A 16,955-nucleotide genomic window follows, 5' to 3' on the forward strand; every position below is an offset into this window, starting at 1 on the left:
GCACATGTTGCTGGCTCAGTGTTTGCTCTTGTGTCATCCATGCTGCTTTTTTGTGCATCTTCCTTTTGAGTGGCTGAATTTAGCTGCACTAAATGGTGACTGAACATGTAGGTTGTGTGTGTGTGTGTTGTCTTTTTCAAGGACAATTGACGAGAGCACAAACTGGGGAAAGTGTCAGTGGAATGAACCAGATCTGATTGCCCAGCCTCAGCTCTGGAATATGTTTGCATTCCTTCAGATGAGGGCATTGAAACATTGCATTTTGGAGATTTATTTGAGTATTTGCAAAAGCCATCTTTATTCATGTGCCTTACACTGACTTTACATTCGAGTACTGTTTTCAAATCTTATTGCTTTTCCAATCCCTTCAGGTAATACATACCCGATGTTTTCATTGTAATTCTGGTATTGTAACAATATGAATGACTGTTTTTTTGTTTTTTATCCCTCACTCTGGTTAAAACTTGTTACAGGGCTGTGAGGGTTGAAAGATGTTGGCAGTTAACCTTGTATTTTCTAAAGAATATATAATCATTCCAAGCATCCACAGGTTGCACCGGTGCCTCTGCATCTTCCGTTGGTCTTCAGCGGTAACGGATAAAGACTAGCACGTGCCGGCAGTGTCAGTTTTTTTTTCCACTCCGGGAAATAAATTTGCCTGCTAGAGGTTGTGGAGAAATAATATGACAGATGCATAAACAAATCAGCTTAATATAGCAGTTTTGTTTCATTAAGGTCAAGTTTTTAACTGTTCCAAAATATTTTTGGACCGTAGAGCTAGAGATTTTATAAGTTATTGTCTCCTTAATTGTCCTGGATTCTTTTTAGGAATAGCCGCCTTCTCCCAGTTGCGGTGCAGTCCGATGATGGGAGGCCTTTTCTCCGTTACTAAGTGGTGGTAAAGGTTGTGGTACTGGACACTAGATAGTTGTTAGTATAATGTGCAATATTACCGATAACACAGCTGAATGGATGGCAGCCTAGAAGACTTTTATTTGCAAGTACAGCTGTGTGTGTATTATGTTGCTGTTCGAGACATTACTTGGAGTAAGACTCATGCTTTGTGTTCATTGTTAGTTAAATACACTGTAATGGTTTTTTTTTTACAAGATACTAGACACTTTTCACCATTAAATTCACTTATCATACATCAAATTAAGACATTTAATTTCACTTTAATTTGGTTTTAAGTATTCGGAGTGTTGCTCCTCAGTGTTTTTTCTTGTTTTTTGAACACAGACTACGTTCGGTCAGTTATTGCTGAATATCTTTCACATTTATTTTATAACGCATCTCTTTGAGAGCAGTGATAATCCTCCAGCTGATGTAATATGAATGTTCTCCTCACTTCTTTGAAGAGGTTGACACTAATAATGTGCAGAATTGGTAAATTAAATGTCCAAAAACCACTGTGAAAACTGGAGGGCTGAGACTACGTTATGAAGTTATTGTGGTAATATGCGTCGTGTTTGCCTTCTGAAGATGTGAGAAGCTTGAAGTTCTGCTAAATACTTCTGCACTAACAGACACTCTCATGACATTCTCTGTACATGTATAAATATTTTATAGATTATATTGTAAGCCTTTTTTTTTTAAAGCCTGATTTATACAATAATTATATTTTTGATTGCCAAATCAAACATATACTGTATCTCACTGGGCATGTCTGTTTTTAAAGTTATTTGACAATGACATATTTGTACTTCAAGTTGAGTGAAGCAGTTAATTACAAAAATAGATTCTAAAATTCATTTCGATGTTTGGATTTATATGATGTGTGTTTTTTTTATTTTTATTCAGGTACTAATATAACCAAAGCGAAAAACTGTTTTTTTTTTTTAATGTTCCTCACATTGAAAAGTCTGATCAAAATCTCCAATGAACTGTGAATTATTATAATTTTTAAATAAAGAATATTTGAATATAAACATTTGCCTTTCTGTTCTCTTTATTTTTAATGAGATAATATTTGATATTAAGAAAGATATTTAGAAGCCTTTCATATTCTGGTTACACATTGCTGTTTGTCCTTTAGGTGTCAGCAGAAGATCACGCTTACTGTCTGCAACTCGGCCGCTTAGATCTCTTCTTACTTCTAAAAACTGACCTGAACACTGCTGATTTCTAATATGGAATCATTTTTAGTTCCTCTTTAGTATCAGACTGCGTAGCAGTGACAGACCTGAGGTATTCCGTATGTCTGGGTTGGGTCAAAACAGGAAAAACGATGGAACCTTAATTATAGCTTTCGTCCATATATGCACTGCCCTGAGGCATGCTGTAAAACCACATAACTACAGAGCAGTTGGAAGATAATTGTAAGTCATTATTTTGTACTTCAGTTTACGTTCAATCTCAGGACTTTCTCCACCCACACAGTGACAGTTGTTCCAAGTCCACCCAGAAACAGGCACAGCTTTCATTTTTCACAGCGATGCGGATCCTCCTGGAAGACATCTCAAGAGGCAGAATTGCACAACTTGCTAAACATTAAGAAGAATGGGTGTAACGGCACTTAGCCTTACAAGAGAATTCTTCAAAGAGCCTCTTGAGTTATCATACAGTTCCCAAAACCTACCTTCAAATGCCTGCAGTCTCCTTGCAACTTTTTCTTAGTCCGTGTCATGGAGAGCTTTTAAAATGGGTGTAAAAATGCCTTTAGAAAAAAAGAATAAACATCAAATTTCAACGTGAACTAGGCTATGTATTTAGAAACACTGTTTTTCTTTTTATTTCTTTGATCAATCTCGACTTTAATAGTTAATGTGTTTACCATATTTAACATTTATAAAATGTGCTCTAACAGAGGAAATCACAAGATCACACGTTTGTACAACATGTAAGCATTCCATTACTGAAGCGATGGCACCCGTCAGACATGGGATGAGTGTAACGCTTGTGATTGATTGATGGCTGCTTTTCAATTGTATTTCGCCCCTCCCAGACAAAAAGTTAAAAACAAGGAGCACTTTCAAATCTAAACAGGATCTTGTTGGATTAAGGGAAGCAATATAATAAATCCATACAGGAATGTATTGAGGAATGCGAGAAATGCGAGCTGCATGTTTGTGAACCCAGGATGTTGTCCCATCTGCTACGGTACAGACCTGCTGCTCGCCTCAGCCCTGTGGCACCTCGCACAGACCGCACACTGATGTAAGATCAGCTGTTTGTAATTGACTCTCCCGACTTTAAACACCATCGTATGCAGAATTAAGCAGGCTGTGTTTTACAGTGCAGGTAAACACGGCATCTGGAGGATACAAAGCTGTTCTACATCGACTCCAGGCTCTGCTGCTCAAATGCAGAAATGCAGCCTTGCGTTCATCTCAGCACGGCAGGCCCTGTGTGGCTCGTCTGAGGATAGCTACAATTATTGATGACAGAGGAAGAAGATTGTTATGCACAGCCTGTACAGGATGTCATCACAGGCTGTGATTGGGAACCTTTTGGAAAATGTCAAAGTGACACATGATTGTGAATATTAAACAGCCACGCACAGCCCATGATTACTTGACAGGCGGATGGGATTTGACAGGAGGGCTGCGGAATCTCATTTCAAGCTAACATGATATATGGTGATATTGAAGCCACCTATCTAATTAACAGAAGAATTGCATTGCAATTTGTAAACAGGGGTTCCAGTAATTTAAAATATTTCATACATCGCGCGTTAGTCAGCTGGGATAAGCTCCAGCAACACCTGTGACCCGCGAGGCAGATAAAGCGGCTGAAGATGAGACGATTGAGGTCGTCTTGTCTACAGGAAATGGACGGATGAAGCATTTAGCACCTTTGCCAAAATAAAAAAAACATTAATCTTTGATATTGCGCATACATTTGCAGCTCTTCATGTGCTTCTGCCAAAGGAACTTGTCAAATATTTTCCAGGTCAGCGCTGATTAACAAAGGCCACACTTCATGCATTTACTGATTTCCAGGGTTCAATGGAGGTGAATATGATGGGTAAGTAGGATAGAGTTTATTATAAGAAGCACAATTAACAAAGGCTTTGTGTGATGCTAAATTATTTCACTCTTCCATCTTTAAAAATGTACACCAAAATGTATTTATCTTGACATCTCGCTGTTTTCTACTACACTATACTCAAATTCTAAATGTAAATCCAATGCACGTTCAGCATTTACTTGTAGTGAAACATCAAGCAGATGTTATTGTTATTATGTTTGTTGTTACGTAAACAACAAACAAGCAATTTTACTATTGCCAGACAACCAATATTTTATAAAAATAAAAATTGTGGTAACTTTTATCCTATATATAAGTAAAATAAAGACACTTGGATGAGATGTCATCCAGATGAGGAAACGTAAAAACAAATTGTATGCAAGATTTCTCATAATCAGTCAACACACAGGAAAATAGAAGATGAAACAAGCATAATTGTTTTTGGCGCGCAGGGCACACACACACACACACACACATATATATATATCAACTGTTTGATAACCTGTCCTGTCTTTTAAAAAAAATATGTTGTAAAGTTACACAGCACAGTATAGTTGGTATTTGTCGTCTTCCAGAGTGTAAATCTGAAACATTTCATTTCTTGAAGGATAATGAAAGAACGCTTTCAATAGATCAGGTAACCCGAGGCCAGGGGTCACAAGTTATTAATTTCATACAAGAACAAGTGAGGACAACTTATATTTAAAGATAATAAGCAACAAAAGTGTTAATTAACTGATCTATATTTTTCACTTAAAATTTCTGTTAGCTAACTTGTGCTTTGAAAATTATATCTTTGTTCCACCCACTGAGGATGAATCTAGCCAGTAAAGACTAATTTTAAAAAAAACTGCTCCTCAGAGCTTAAATAGAGTTCATGGGTGCTACAACCTGCAAAAGCTGCTCTAATTCTACATTTGTCAGATAAAACCTTACCACAACAAATCTCTGAGCTTTCCTGCTAACTGCTCTTATTTTCAAACTTTCTCTTCTTAACCAGCTCAGCCGAGCCACATCAGCTTAATGTGCTCAGTGATGTGTGCAAAGTGTTAAAGTGCACATGCAAACACACGCACACACACACACACACACACACACACACACACAAAGAATGCCAGGTCAAAACTGTAAATAGCTGTTACACTCTTACAGTAATACCGGCCCACAAGCTGAAGGAGATGACTTGGCAAAAAAATAAATATAAATTCAGTTTCATATTGCTTATGCCAGCTTAAAGTTAGGACCACGGTGAAGAGGGGATGTTGGGTAGAAATGAACTGAATAGGAGGAATAATTACAACCATGTCGTAACTGCAAACATCATTCTTGCAGAGGGGTCTGTGTGTTGTCTTCAAAAAAAAAACAGCACGTAAAAGAAATTGATAATAATCACAATCCAAATAGTTCATTTTAGTTTCCCAGACAAATGTATTGATGTTTTTCCAGTCTAACATATCAGCAGATTGTAAGCGTACAGCAAGTTGCTACAATCGTGATCACTATCATTTTATAAAAGTATTTTCTCAAATATATAAATGACTAAAATGAATGTTACATTAGTTATATATTAACTGAATATAAACAATGACAATTGAAAGAGAAGATTCTCATTTTTAAAGCTGGACATTATGTACAAGTACAATGCTACTCTCTAACACCTTAACCACAAACCAGACAAAGTGTATCATGTGGAAAGATGCTCATCCTAAACAACGGCCCTCATTGGATGGCTGCAACAGCTTTGTTTACAGAAGTATTCTCATCTTGTATACAATATAGAACATTGATAATAGTGTGTCCTTAAATAATTACATCATTTATTTATAATATAAGTTGACTTGATATGGTACAATGTGTTTTCCATGAAGTAGGAGGCAATATTTTGCTGCGAGATAAATGAAGGGTTACAGACAGAAAAACAAACAAACAAGGATGTTCTCTGAATAAATAAATAAATGATACATTTTGGAGTATAGACTGAATCAAGTTAACATTGAGTCCTCCTCCTGTTGCCTCATGATGATGAGGAAATCTAAAAAGCACATGACTCCTCCCCGTGAAGTGGAGACAGGGGGCCCCATCCGTGGAGAAAAACAAAAAGTAAAAGCGGTGTCCGATTTGTGCCGATATACTGTACGTACAGGTGCTTTGTTAGCAGCACCAGTTTGGTGTTCGACTTTGGCTGTAGCTTTTCACTTGTGACGGAAACACCGAGGGTCCGTTATTGATCTCACCACAGAAAGCTTTGATCTCTTGGTGTCACGACGACCGGCCAGCTCTAGCAGGCGAAGTCTTCAAATACGCCATGGCGCCCGGCGTGATGGTGGTGAGGGTGGGGGTGGGGGTGAGGGTGAGGGTGAGGGTGGTGGTGGTTGGGGAGAATTTTGTTGGCGTACGCCCCCTCTGGGTGGCTCCTTGTTGTGTCGTTGGGCTCCTGTTGAAGAAATCACAACAAAACAACCTCAAGATTCCATAATGTGAATCAGATGAAGATGATTTGATGTCCAAGCACAAAATACAAAGCTGCATTTAAAAAGGATCAGGAAAATCTTTAGGTGTTGGCTTATCTGGATTTAAAGCTAGACTGGCTCTGTCCAAAATAAAAAAGAATGCCTCTCGGGATTTTTAATCTATATGTAAATTGAAGACTTGTCTCTGTTTATGGCACAGCCTGCAAGATGTGATCGGTGACTACAGTTTGGTATTGATTTCTCCACAAGCACAATGGTACCAAGCAACCTCACTGTGGTGGCTGCACCTGGACGCTGTTTGCGAACAGGAACAGCGTGAAACTTCCCTTGAAACCATGCTTTATAGAGTGAGCGAAGCAAACACAATGCTATTATCAAATTGAGCACGTATGCATCCCAGGTTGTCAGGTGCCACCGTTTCATCACACACAGATTACAAACACACGAATCTCATCCAGATGGACCGCGTACCATTTAGCATCTGTGTGTGTGTGTGACATACATTTCCTTCCCGCCACAAAGCCTCCTTATGGCCAATATCAGATTCCATCTTCGGTAAAGTTAAAACCTGCTCGGTTCTAAAGCTTTTTAACTTATTGTGTGTCGCAAAGGATCAAAATGAGTGAGGAGTGCAAGACAGTGAAACTAAAATAATTCACAGATCTAAAAATGTTTAATGATAAAATATGCCCTTTAATAAAAATGACATTTTGAAAGGTAATTTTCAAAATTCAAATGTGAGTAAATGGTTTCTCCTTTTCTCTGCAACACATTTTGCAATGTTTGGAGCAGCACTGATATTTCTTATGCAGACTCTAAAGTCTAAAATATTGATCTTTTCATCTAACTCTCTAAAGTTTCCAATTTGTTTTTGTGTCAAAACTTATCCAGTAAAGTGATACTTTGTGTTTTATGGCATTTTCCCAGATGTATCTGTTGTAAACTCAGGGAGAAGATCAGATTACAAATGAAACCCTTGTCAATACAGGAATGTGTAAACAGCTGTTACACCTCATCTTTGTTCGTGGTTTCTGAGAGAAAGAAACCAGTAGCATGCCGGGTGTCAGTTATTTAAAGTGCTATATGTATATATATGTGTAGTATATTAAATAAATAGAAAGCTGAGTTCCAGATTATCTTGACTGAATTTTCTGTGAATTGTTTTCGGATTGTTGTATATACTGTGGCTTTCTGCACATTTTCTAAACTAATTTGGTGTCTGCATCAGAACTGGAATGTAAAATTAGATTTTAGACAATCACGGCAGCCAAACCCATTCAAAGCTGCAAAAATATCGAGCAGTAACAAAATCAATATTTTCAATTTCTCTGGCTGGCTTGTTTAAAATGAAAAAGATATTCTGGATTTAGCATGTGGTGTGGAGAAATGTTCAGACGTGAGCAATTTCACATGAGAGTTGAGCCACACCGAATCCAAGGAGGAAGATGCACTTTGCAGAGTGGTTAAGACTAATTAGGGACAATTTAGTCTTCATGATTTTAGAAGTAGAAAATGAAGTTGCTTAGTAGTATCCCAGCACCATTCAAATGTTGCAGGGAAACTTGCATTCTACATCAAAGCAATGCATCTGTTCCAGTTTGTCCCATACCTTTGTTTTCATTTCTTCTAAACTGACTGTTGCGACGGTGCTGGTCTGCGGCTTGTTCTTCCTCTCCTCTTTCTGCGGCCTCAGCAGACGTTGTAGCCGACGCTTGATCACCTGGTCCCACCCAAAGCAGCAGCAGCAGGGCAGGCGAAAGAGCGGAAATGAGCGGATGAGACAAGAAATGCAGCAAAGTGAAGAGTTCATTCTCTGCGATGACTGCTTTATCGTTGCTCCCTCTGATTTGACTTTATAGTCAGCAGGGAGCTGGCTAGAGAGATTAAAGGGGATGCAGCGGAGACAGGATTTCATTTCATGATCAGCGTTAGAAGCACGTCCTCTGCACAGACCTGTGTGATTATGAGTTTCTTCAAATAAATCAAATGAAATGAAATGCCTTTCACGCATACTAAACAAATGCATGGCCTGTGCCTAGATTTTCTGACAATCACAAAATAAGAAGAGCATTGAAATTTACCGACATGCACAACATTCAAAATATATATATATATATTTTTTTCAGTATTATTCAGAGGCAAACCAAATATTGGAGGCACCAATGTGTGTGTGTTACTTTTTTTAATATTTTGTTAATATTTGCAGATTTTATATAGAAATCCAGCTGTTAATTTGTGATAATTATGACATAGCTCTGATGTCACACTGCATGACCTATGTGGAGGTGTGTCGAGACCGTACCTCATAGATATAATCCAGTATTTCTAAGACTGTCAGGATGCTAGCACCGATGAATAAACCCATCTGTCCACCGATGTCACCTGAAAAGGAAGAATTATTAAGGAACCGCAAAAAGAACCTGATGCTATACCACTTCCCGTGGTTTATTCTAATGAGGAGTGCATGCTGCTACTACAACACCTCTCATTGTGTACAAACAAGTCTATTTAAATACGCAAAAAAACAGAAGAATGAGTGCCATAAATCTTACCCAGCAAACCTGCAACATCATAAGCTTTCTTCTGCTCAATTGTTTCATAGTTCAGAGCCTCAAAGAAAATATCCAAGACCAGGAAGTTGTCTCTGTAGAAAAAACAAGAGTATGAATGTGAAAACAAACGGAAAAATCCATAATTTTCATGAATCACAGAAAAAAACAAAGTCAGATTTTTTCTTAAACTATCATGTCGGAATTGTCAGGCGACTCATTACACAGATCAAAAGCATTTTTTTAGATAATGACCTGTTTCAGGGTTTAACTGAGGTGAAAAGAACCTCGGGTTCTGTCACATAAGTGTTAACTGTTAATTATGGATTTCCGTTAAATGGACAAATACTGTCAGACAATTTAAGGGAAGAACAATATGCACTTACTCGACTTTCTGGAGCTCATAAGCACATTATCACTTCCACCTCTTCTTAACACATCTTATTGTTGTGCTTGTTATTTCTTGATTGCACAGCGCACAAACAAATTATATAAAGTATGTAAAATGAAAATTCATAGAGCGGAACAGATTAATAGAAGCAAAGAGCTAAAACATCAAGTTTTAGAAGCAAAATAATTATCTGAGTGCGATTTCGAAATAATTATCAAAAACAACAGATTTCTTTTGCAATCTAGGAAGTGGTAAACAGGAGACTCAAAACATTGTTTTTATTCTACCATGAAATTCAGTTGGAGGCATCTTGTCATGAAGTGGTTATCGAGAGAAGAGCCGGCCAAATGATAGTGCCAGGTCAGAGAGTAACCAAAACTATACATTTAACTAGCCATTTCCATTAAAAAAAAGAGTGTTAGTCAGATCATCTGACAAGCTGACCACATGGCCAACAGAAGAAGTATCTCAGGATCGTATGATACAATCAATAAATTAATCAAATGCTCTGATTAAATATATATATTAAAAAATATATAGGCCTCTGTATTCTTAATGACCTCATGGTGCCTGACTTTCAAATAAACAAACAAAAGAAGAAAAAAATCCCTGATGATGAATTATTACCCAAAGACAAAATATAAAATGTTTGTGTGATGAGGTGATTGATTTTTGTTTCCATTTCCTGTTGTCTGTTAGCGATCACAGACCGGAGGTCATAGTTAATTGCTCGTTTTATTGACCACACTATAGCTGCTCATACGCGTCCTGCTGAAGGTTCCTGTCGTACCTGATGTAGTCTTCTGACCTGTCGTGTTTCCTGGATAGATAGCGAGCGGAGCCTTTACTGGGAATTTTGACCATGGAGAGCTCTTTACCGTAACGCGTGAGATTACAAGGCGTCTCACATGGACAGGCGTCTCCGCTGTTCTTCTGCTGCTGTGCTGCAACACAATAAAAACAGCCGTTTGTCATGGATCACTTGAAATTGTTTCTCAATCTCAAATAGCAAAGCTAAAGCAATTTTAGCATTAATTTGGAGCTTCTAACCAGCAATTAAATCGTGTGTTTAGATTTACTGATAAATGTTCAGCGGCTGCTGACAGTGATGCTGGGCGGGTAATCTCCAGTGGATTTATCAATATATTTTTCTGAGTAAACTATATCTGGACAAAAGGTCGATGAAAGCAGTGAAGATGAACCAAAACAGCAAAACCAAAAGACTACCGGTAGCTGAAAGGTGATAAACTGCTCTGTGACGCTGAGAGGAACTGCCGTGATTCTTCTCTTGGTTTTTCACTACATGATTAATCCCTTCCACATTACAAATAATCACTTGATCTTTTGTTACAATACTGATACCAATATTGATTAGTGCAGTTTTGAATATGCTTTATGCTCACCAGAGAAGTTATGTGGATGCCAATAATTGAATGGCAGGGCCATTAAAAATCAACAATATAACAAGACACTTCAAATAAATGTATTTCCTTGAGTGAGTGGACATGTCTGTAGTACAGCTGAGTAGTACATTCGTTAATAGGGAGGATCTTTATAAGTGCAACTATATTGTTTGAATCCCCACCCAGAGCTCGAACTTCCTAGATTTCTAATCAACTCTCCGTTGCCTGAAGGCCCATTCCTCCACAAAACTGATAGTTAAAGTCTCTATCATTGTGTTATTAATTTTCAAACGCACCGAAATGAAACAGGCGGACTCTAGGTTTCGTTTTTCTTTCTCGTCGCCCAGATCCTCTGGTCCAGCGCACACTTCCTCCAACTGTTTCTGCTTCTCGGTTCACTTTTATTGACAAAAGGTCATGGCTCCTCCCATTGACCCTAGCGACATCATGTCACCTTCAGAGTACACAGCATCGCTGCCCACCAGATGGGGCTGTTCTTTTCCATAACAGTTATATTAACAATGGAAATTCTAACAAAAACTGTATCAAAATCCTTTAATATTTTTTTTTTGGGGGGGGAGACATGTTGTACACAGACAGATGAGAGACATGGGTGAATACTTAAGAGATAATGAGGTTTTAGTTTAATCACCTAACATTAATAAACTTTAGTAATATTGTTTAAAGTAATTATTAAAAATCATTACAAAACATGTTGGGTGACTAAATAATGAAGTGCTACTCTATAGTGTATGGAAAACATGCTTAGATTTTCTCCAGGGTAACATGACCTGTTCTCGTGGCAGGGAGGAATGCAACAGTAATTATGTGATGATTTGTGTTTTATTAGCAATAAGGGATTTTTTTATGCAGGAGCAGGTTTGCACATATTGTGCAAACACCTTTGTGATATACATATATAACTAAGATTTTATTCAACCACATTGTCAATAGAAACATTTGTGTTTATTACCATGAGAAATTATGACTGTACCATGACCATAAAAAGTATTTATTTCTTTATTCATTTTAATGGAAACCTTTGAAAGCTAGTCACCTTTATTCAGTTGTGATGCTTATTGGAGGAGAGGGAGAACTCTCCGCCTAAGGTTGGGGGGGGGGGGGGTGCATGAACAGATATGCAGGACTTGAGCACTGGATTAATGTTACAGCTCAACAATGGAGGCAGAGCCATTACGCTCTAAACACACTAAATCACAATGAGGAAAAGTCATTTCAAAACATCAAGTCTACCTCCAGGTATTTGTATTGTAGGAAAAAAGTTATTATCATATTTACTGATGGTGGTTCAATTTGCCTTTGGGGGAAACCTATTATAATGAGAAAAGAAATGAAGGACGATTGTTTCTTACCGAGTGCTTTGTCAACACAGTTGATTTTACTGGGAGGGCAGATATCTGCCGTTCCTGGAATGGAGAACAGAAAATGAGTCTGATCAATCAGAGACAAAATGATCAGTGACCCGTGTCTGCTGCAAACAACACTTCACAGCTTATTATTCATCTCCAAATTAAGGCAGGCACACAGAGGATGACTTCCATCCACAGCGGCTGGGCCATCTTGGATCTTTGTCCTTGAATGCACTGAGAAATGGAACATCCAGAAGTGGCCTCAGCGGCGAGGCACATTTAATCTTTAATAAACAATCGATATGCTATTCCTGGTAAAAAGAAAAAGAAAACATATTGCCCAGGCATTCAGCAGCAGCACAATTAAATGGCAGAGGCCTGTCTGTTTGTTACCCTCGCCGTAGAGGAGGTGAGGGTATTGCAATTGGGTGCGTTTGTTTGTCTGTTTGTCTGTCTGTCTGTCTGTCTGTTTGTCTGTCCGAGCGTATAACTCAAAAACTAGTAACCCACTCGACTCGAAAGTTTTACACAAGCAAGGTTCTGTCCGTGGCTCGGTCCTCCCCGAGAATGGCGTTGATCCGGATCTGGATCCAGATTCTAGAATTATTTTTACATCTGCAATTGTGCCTGTGCTGTAAACTGCCACTTTAAGAGGGAGGGAAACGAATGGCATGATGGGAAAAAGAGTCCAGAAAGAGTCTTGTAGTACGTTCAGGAGCAGCAAGCTAGAGCATGTTTGGCCCCTCTGATCCGGAAGCCCTGTTTACTGTCTCACACGATCCAATAGTCTATTGGAGGTGAGGGTCTGTTTTCTAGTTTATATTTTGTCACAAACATACACAAATACACAAAAGACGACAACAAAAATAAATCACCAATTTTGACAACACTTGTGCAGCAAGAAATTGCTGGTATGTAAAAAGTCAAATACATTTTGTCTACGGTATGCCAAATCACCACAACGGCTTTCTCATATGAAATGAAGAAGGTCACATAGGTTTTGTATTTAAAAAACAAAAAGGGGGACAGAAAATGCTGAACAAGGATGGTAGTTACCCTGGTGGGGGTTTGTGTTTTCTGAGTCATGTCCAAGATTTTGTGAGGCAAAAAACAAATCTCATGAAATTGTCCCCTGGAAAACAAGCTTTTCATTGTTCATTGTGTTCTCCTCATGTCTTTAATAAGTCTTGGCTGTGTTTCTGTGTTTGACAGTGGTAGAGGAATTACAAGATATCTTTACTTTGGAAATACACTTAAAATCATTATACGTAAACTGTTGTGTTATCAGTACTACTAGTATATATAAGATACCAAAGTAAAAACATTCATTCTGTCGAATGTTTGTCAGTGTTTTGGATCAACATCAGTGCTGCATTAATGTTTCATTTTAGGTCTGCAGATGTTAAAGGCTGAGCTCATTTTAACTGCTTTATAATGTTTCTCAAGTCTTGATTTGCTGGGCTTGTAAATTCAAATGTTTCACACATTGATTTTGTCAGTGGCAAAATTGATTTATTGAAAAAATAAATAATCGTATTGAATGCATCCCATAAGTTTCTTTTTTTTCTTTACAAATTCTGGGATTAGAGACAAAAACACATTGTCTTTGTATGCTGTATTAAGAATGAGAACAGCTTAAAAGCGTTATTTTTGTGGTCAACCAAAATAGAAATAGGCTAAAACACTAAAAAAATCCATCTCAAACCAAGCATTTCCAGAAAACACACTTTTGCTTCTACGACTCAAAGGTCATGAGTCATGAGCAAAGATATACAATTCTCTATAAATAGTCACCTTGAATATAAGTCACAGATCCTGTGAGGCTTTTTCTGTTGGATCCCGCTGACAAACTCAGACTGATAAAGCTACCACCAGAATTTTACTCAGTGTAGGTTAATACGAGAATATAATATACTTTAATGTAGTGCCTTAAATGATCTAAAACAACATGCACAAACAATTAAAACACAATAGAGATCATTAACTTGTGCTGTACACTGAAACACTCAAAGCAAGAGACTGTAAACAAATGTGACATTGTGCAACACATGCTGAAGCCATTTTCCTGGCATAGTAGATGGATTGTAAACAGCTGCAAAGTGGCTGCTAACACATGTGCTGTTCTCTCAAAAACTGTGCTACAGACGACAGCTGGAGTAAAATCTAATAAAAAAAACACTGTAAATTGTATGATGTATGATCTTACATTTAATTGTTACATTGTTACTGTTATCAGCCTTCTGGAGGAATTTAAGGGAAATTATATGCAACAATAATGTTTATTATTGATAAGAGCAATAACATTTTACAAGCTTCCTGCCACCAAGAAGCCCTCTTGTACAGTCAGAGTGGGCAACAGGCCTGGAAAAAGTTCCACATGTATTATATCTGATAAATATCAGATGTGATGCATCGTTGCAAAGAGCAAGTGGCGCTGCTGTACTCTAAACACAACTGCTATGAGAAGAGCCCTTACTGTCTATTAACTGAAAGGCTTTTCCATTCATTGCTCCGTGCTTCCTACGTGTCTCCATTGAAAAATTGTTGCAGTAAACACTTTTTTTGGGAAAAGGTGCAATCACTGAAAACGCTCTCTCTCTCTCTCTCTCTCTATATATATATATATATATATATATATATAGGCCTAGGGTATGAGATACAGTAAGTGCATCGGACTCGAGAGAAAAAAACAAAGTGAAAGCAGCAACCGCTTTGATAAGTAAGCAAGCATCTGAGTTTCCCAACCCTATAAACTCATAGTTTGTTGTCATATAAACGACACACTGATGGAAGACACTGCCACCCTGCACGATAAGAACACAAGCTAGAGACAAGTAACCACATTGAAATATAAGAAAAGACTACATGATTCATGAATCCCACATGAAACTCTTACACAACCGATACATTCCAACAGCTGCCATCAAACTATTTACTGGTTTAACACAAACATAGAGACACCAGATACATTAATGCATTTATTCACAGTCATGACGAGGGCCACAGTATCACTGGGCAACAGTTCTCAGAAAGCTCAAGTATATGCACAAATGTATCCGAAATTCATTCGCTTACAAAAGAGTCACTGACCAGAGAGCTGCTGGCACCGTTTGACGAGCATCTCACACCTGATTACAAGCATCGAGGTCAAGCACGTGGTGGCGCAAATTATATCCGTGCTATATTATTGAAGTGGGATGAAAATAATGACAGCCCACAGTATGCAAACAGAAAGGCTCATGTGTGTTTTTCAATCGTATTGGACCAAATGTTAAAAAAGAGGAGGGAAAACTTAGCACTAATTCTTTTGGAGGATTTTACGTCACTTTTCCACAGTTTTCATAACCTTGACGTTGTCACAACACATAAAGCACCATGCATTTGGTCTTATTCAGCTATCAGTTTTCTTCAGAGTCTGACCTGCCAGTAACTTAATGTCAGGCCAAAAGCTTAAATTACCAAACGTGTGTGCGTTTAGTCCCCCCCCCCTAATGATATCTGCTTAGCACCCCATAATTTGACAGAAGGCTAATCTTACCAGGCATGTGCACCATCCTACAGTTGCACACTCGCAGGACCTCGTTGGTCTCACAGAGCAAGCGACAGGCGCTGATGCTGTATTTGTCATATCCAGGAAACTTCTCTTTGCTGGTGGAGCGGCAGTTCCCCCAGGGCTGGGGCAGGTAGGTCAGCTGAGCATACAGAGATTTATTAGAGCTTGGTCTGAACCATCAGGGGAAGGTGGCTGGTGGGAACAATCTGGTAACTGTGATGAAGACCTACCCTCTGCTCCTGACATGAAACAAAGGTCTGGAAGCCCGGAGAGACGCCGAATCCCAGCTGGTGGATGTAGGGAGGCTCGTCTTGACTGTGGATCTGAACTCGGATGCCGGCCTCCAGGGACGTCTCATCTTCGGGATGAAACAGCGCACGAGCACGGAGCATTGTTAAAAGGAATATCACATGGGCTCATGCTTTGAAAAAAATCAGTTAAAAGACAGTAGCTAAGCACAAATCGTTCTTTTTTCAGGAATTTCAGCTTTACTAGACATGGAAATGCAATCATAAAATGCATTATTTTCTGTATATGACCCAGGATTATTGCTGCAGGTTGTTTTTACAGTACATGCTGTAGCATAGAATGGGATTACATTGTACAAATATTATTGAGGCTTACTTGTCTCTCTCCAGATGGGCAGATACTCGTCCTGCTGGATATCCAACATGATCTCTAGCCCATTTCCCATTCCACCTTGCTTGGTTTTCCTGGATGTGCTCTTGTTACCATTAAAGGTGTAGCATTTCCCATATCTGGTGTAAACCTGGAGGAGAAGAGATTCTTATCAAGAACATCATCACAAACATGACAGTCCACGTACTGGCTGTGGCACACTAGCGGCGCATGGAAATAGTACGCAGAGATATGGAGCAAAACAAAACAAAACAAAACAAAACAGCGTTTGCTTGTAAAAGTAAGTGACTATTTCCCGGAAACCTCTGAATGCAGTCTTCTGGTTCGGTCCCTCGTGGACTTTGATAAACTGTATTTGAATGAATTCCCAACACAAATCCAGCACAATGCAGCTCAATACTGCTACTATCCTGCTGAAATATCAAATGGCGTAAAATATGATTTTATCTTCCTTCAAAAGAAAACAAGAAACAATAAGAGTGAGTCTATTTTGAATGAACTGTCACGTCACCACCTATCAGAGGAGCCGTCTCTGTGGGGTACACGTCACCTCTTAGTTTGTACTTCCCTTATAAACTGCTGCACTGCAGAAAATATCCGTCTTGCAAGT

General features: G+C 38.5%; 1 protein-coding gene across 1 annotated transcript in view; it reads right to left on the reverse strand.

Annotated features, from left to right (window-relative positions):
- Window positions 1–6,247: 6,247 nt before the first annotated feature.
- Window positions 6,248–16,955, reverse strand: part of asic4a (acid-sensing (proton-gated) ion channel family member 4a) — a 71,432-nt gene continuing 60,724 nt past the window's right edge. Inside the window, exons 2-10 of the mRNA XM_068746167.1 lie at window positions 16,331–16,475; window positions 15,937–16,064; window positions 15,692–15,845; window positions 12,157–12,210; window positions 10,171–10,324; window positions 8,993–9,084; window positions 8,743–8,822; window positions 8,050–8,160; window positions 6,248–6,403 (exon numbers count right to left, since the gene is read on the reverse strand). Of these exons, the coding sequence (XP_068602268.1) occupies window positions 6,248–6,403; window positions 8,050–8,160; window positions 8,743–8,822; window positions 8,993–9,084; window positions 10,171–10,324; window positions 12,157–12,210; window positions 15,692–15,845; window positions 15,937–16,064; window positions 16,331–16,475 (1,074 nt within the window). The remainder of the gene's footprint in view (window positions 6,404–8,049; window positions 8,161–8,742; window positions 8,823–8,992; window positions 9,085–10,170; window positions 10,325–12,156; window positions 12,211–15,691; window positions 15,846–15,936; window positions 16,065–16,330; window positions 16,476–16,955) is intronic.

Source organism: Brachionichthys hirsutus, chromosome 12 (genome assembly GCF_040956055.1).
Source record: "Brachionichthys hirsutus isolate HB-005 chromosome 12, CSIRO-AGI_Bhir_v1, whole genome shotgun sequence".
Classification (NCBI taxonomy): domain Eukaryota; kingdom Metazoa; phylum Chordata; class Actinopteri; order Lophiiformes; family Brachionichthyidae; genus Brachionichthys; species Brachionichthys hirsutus.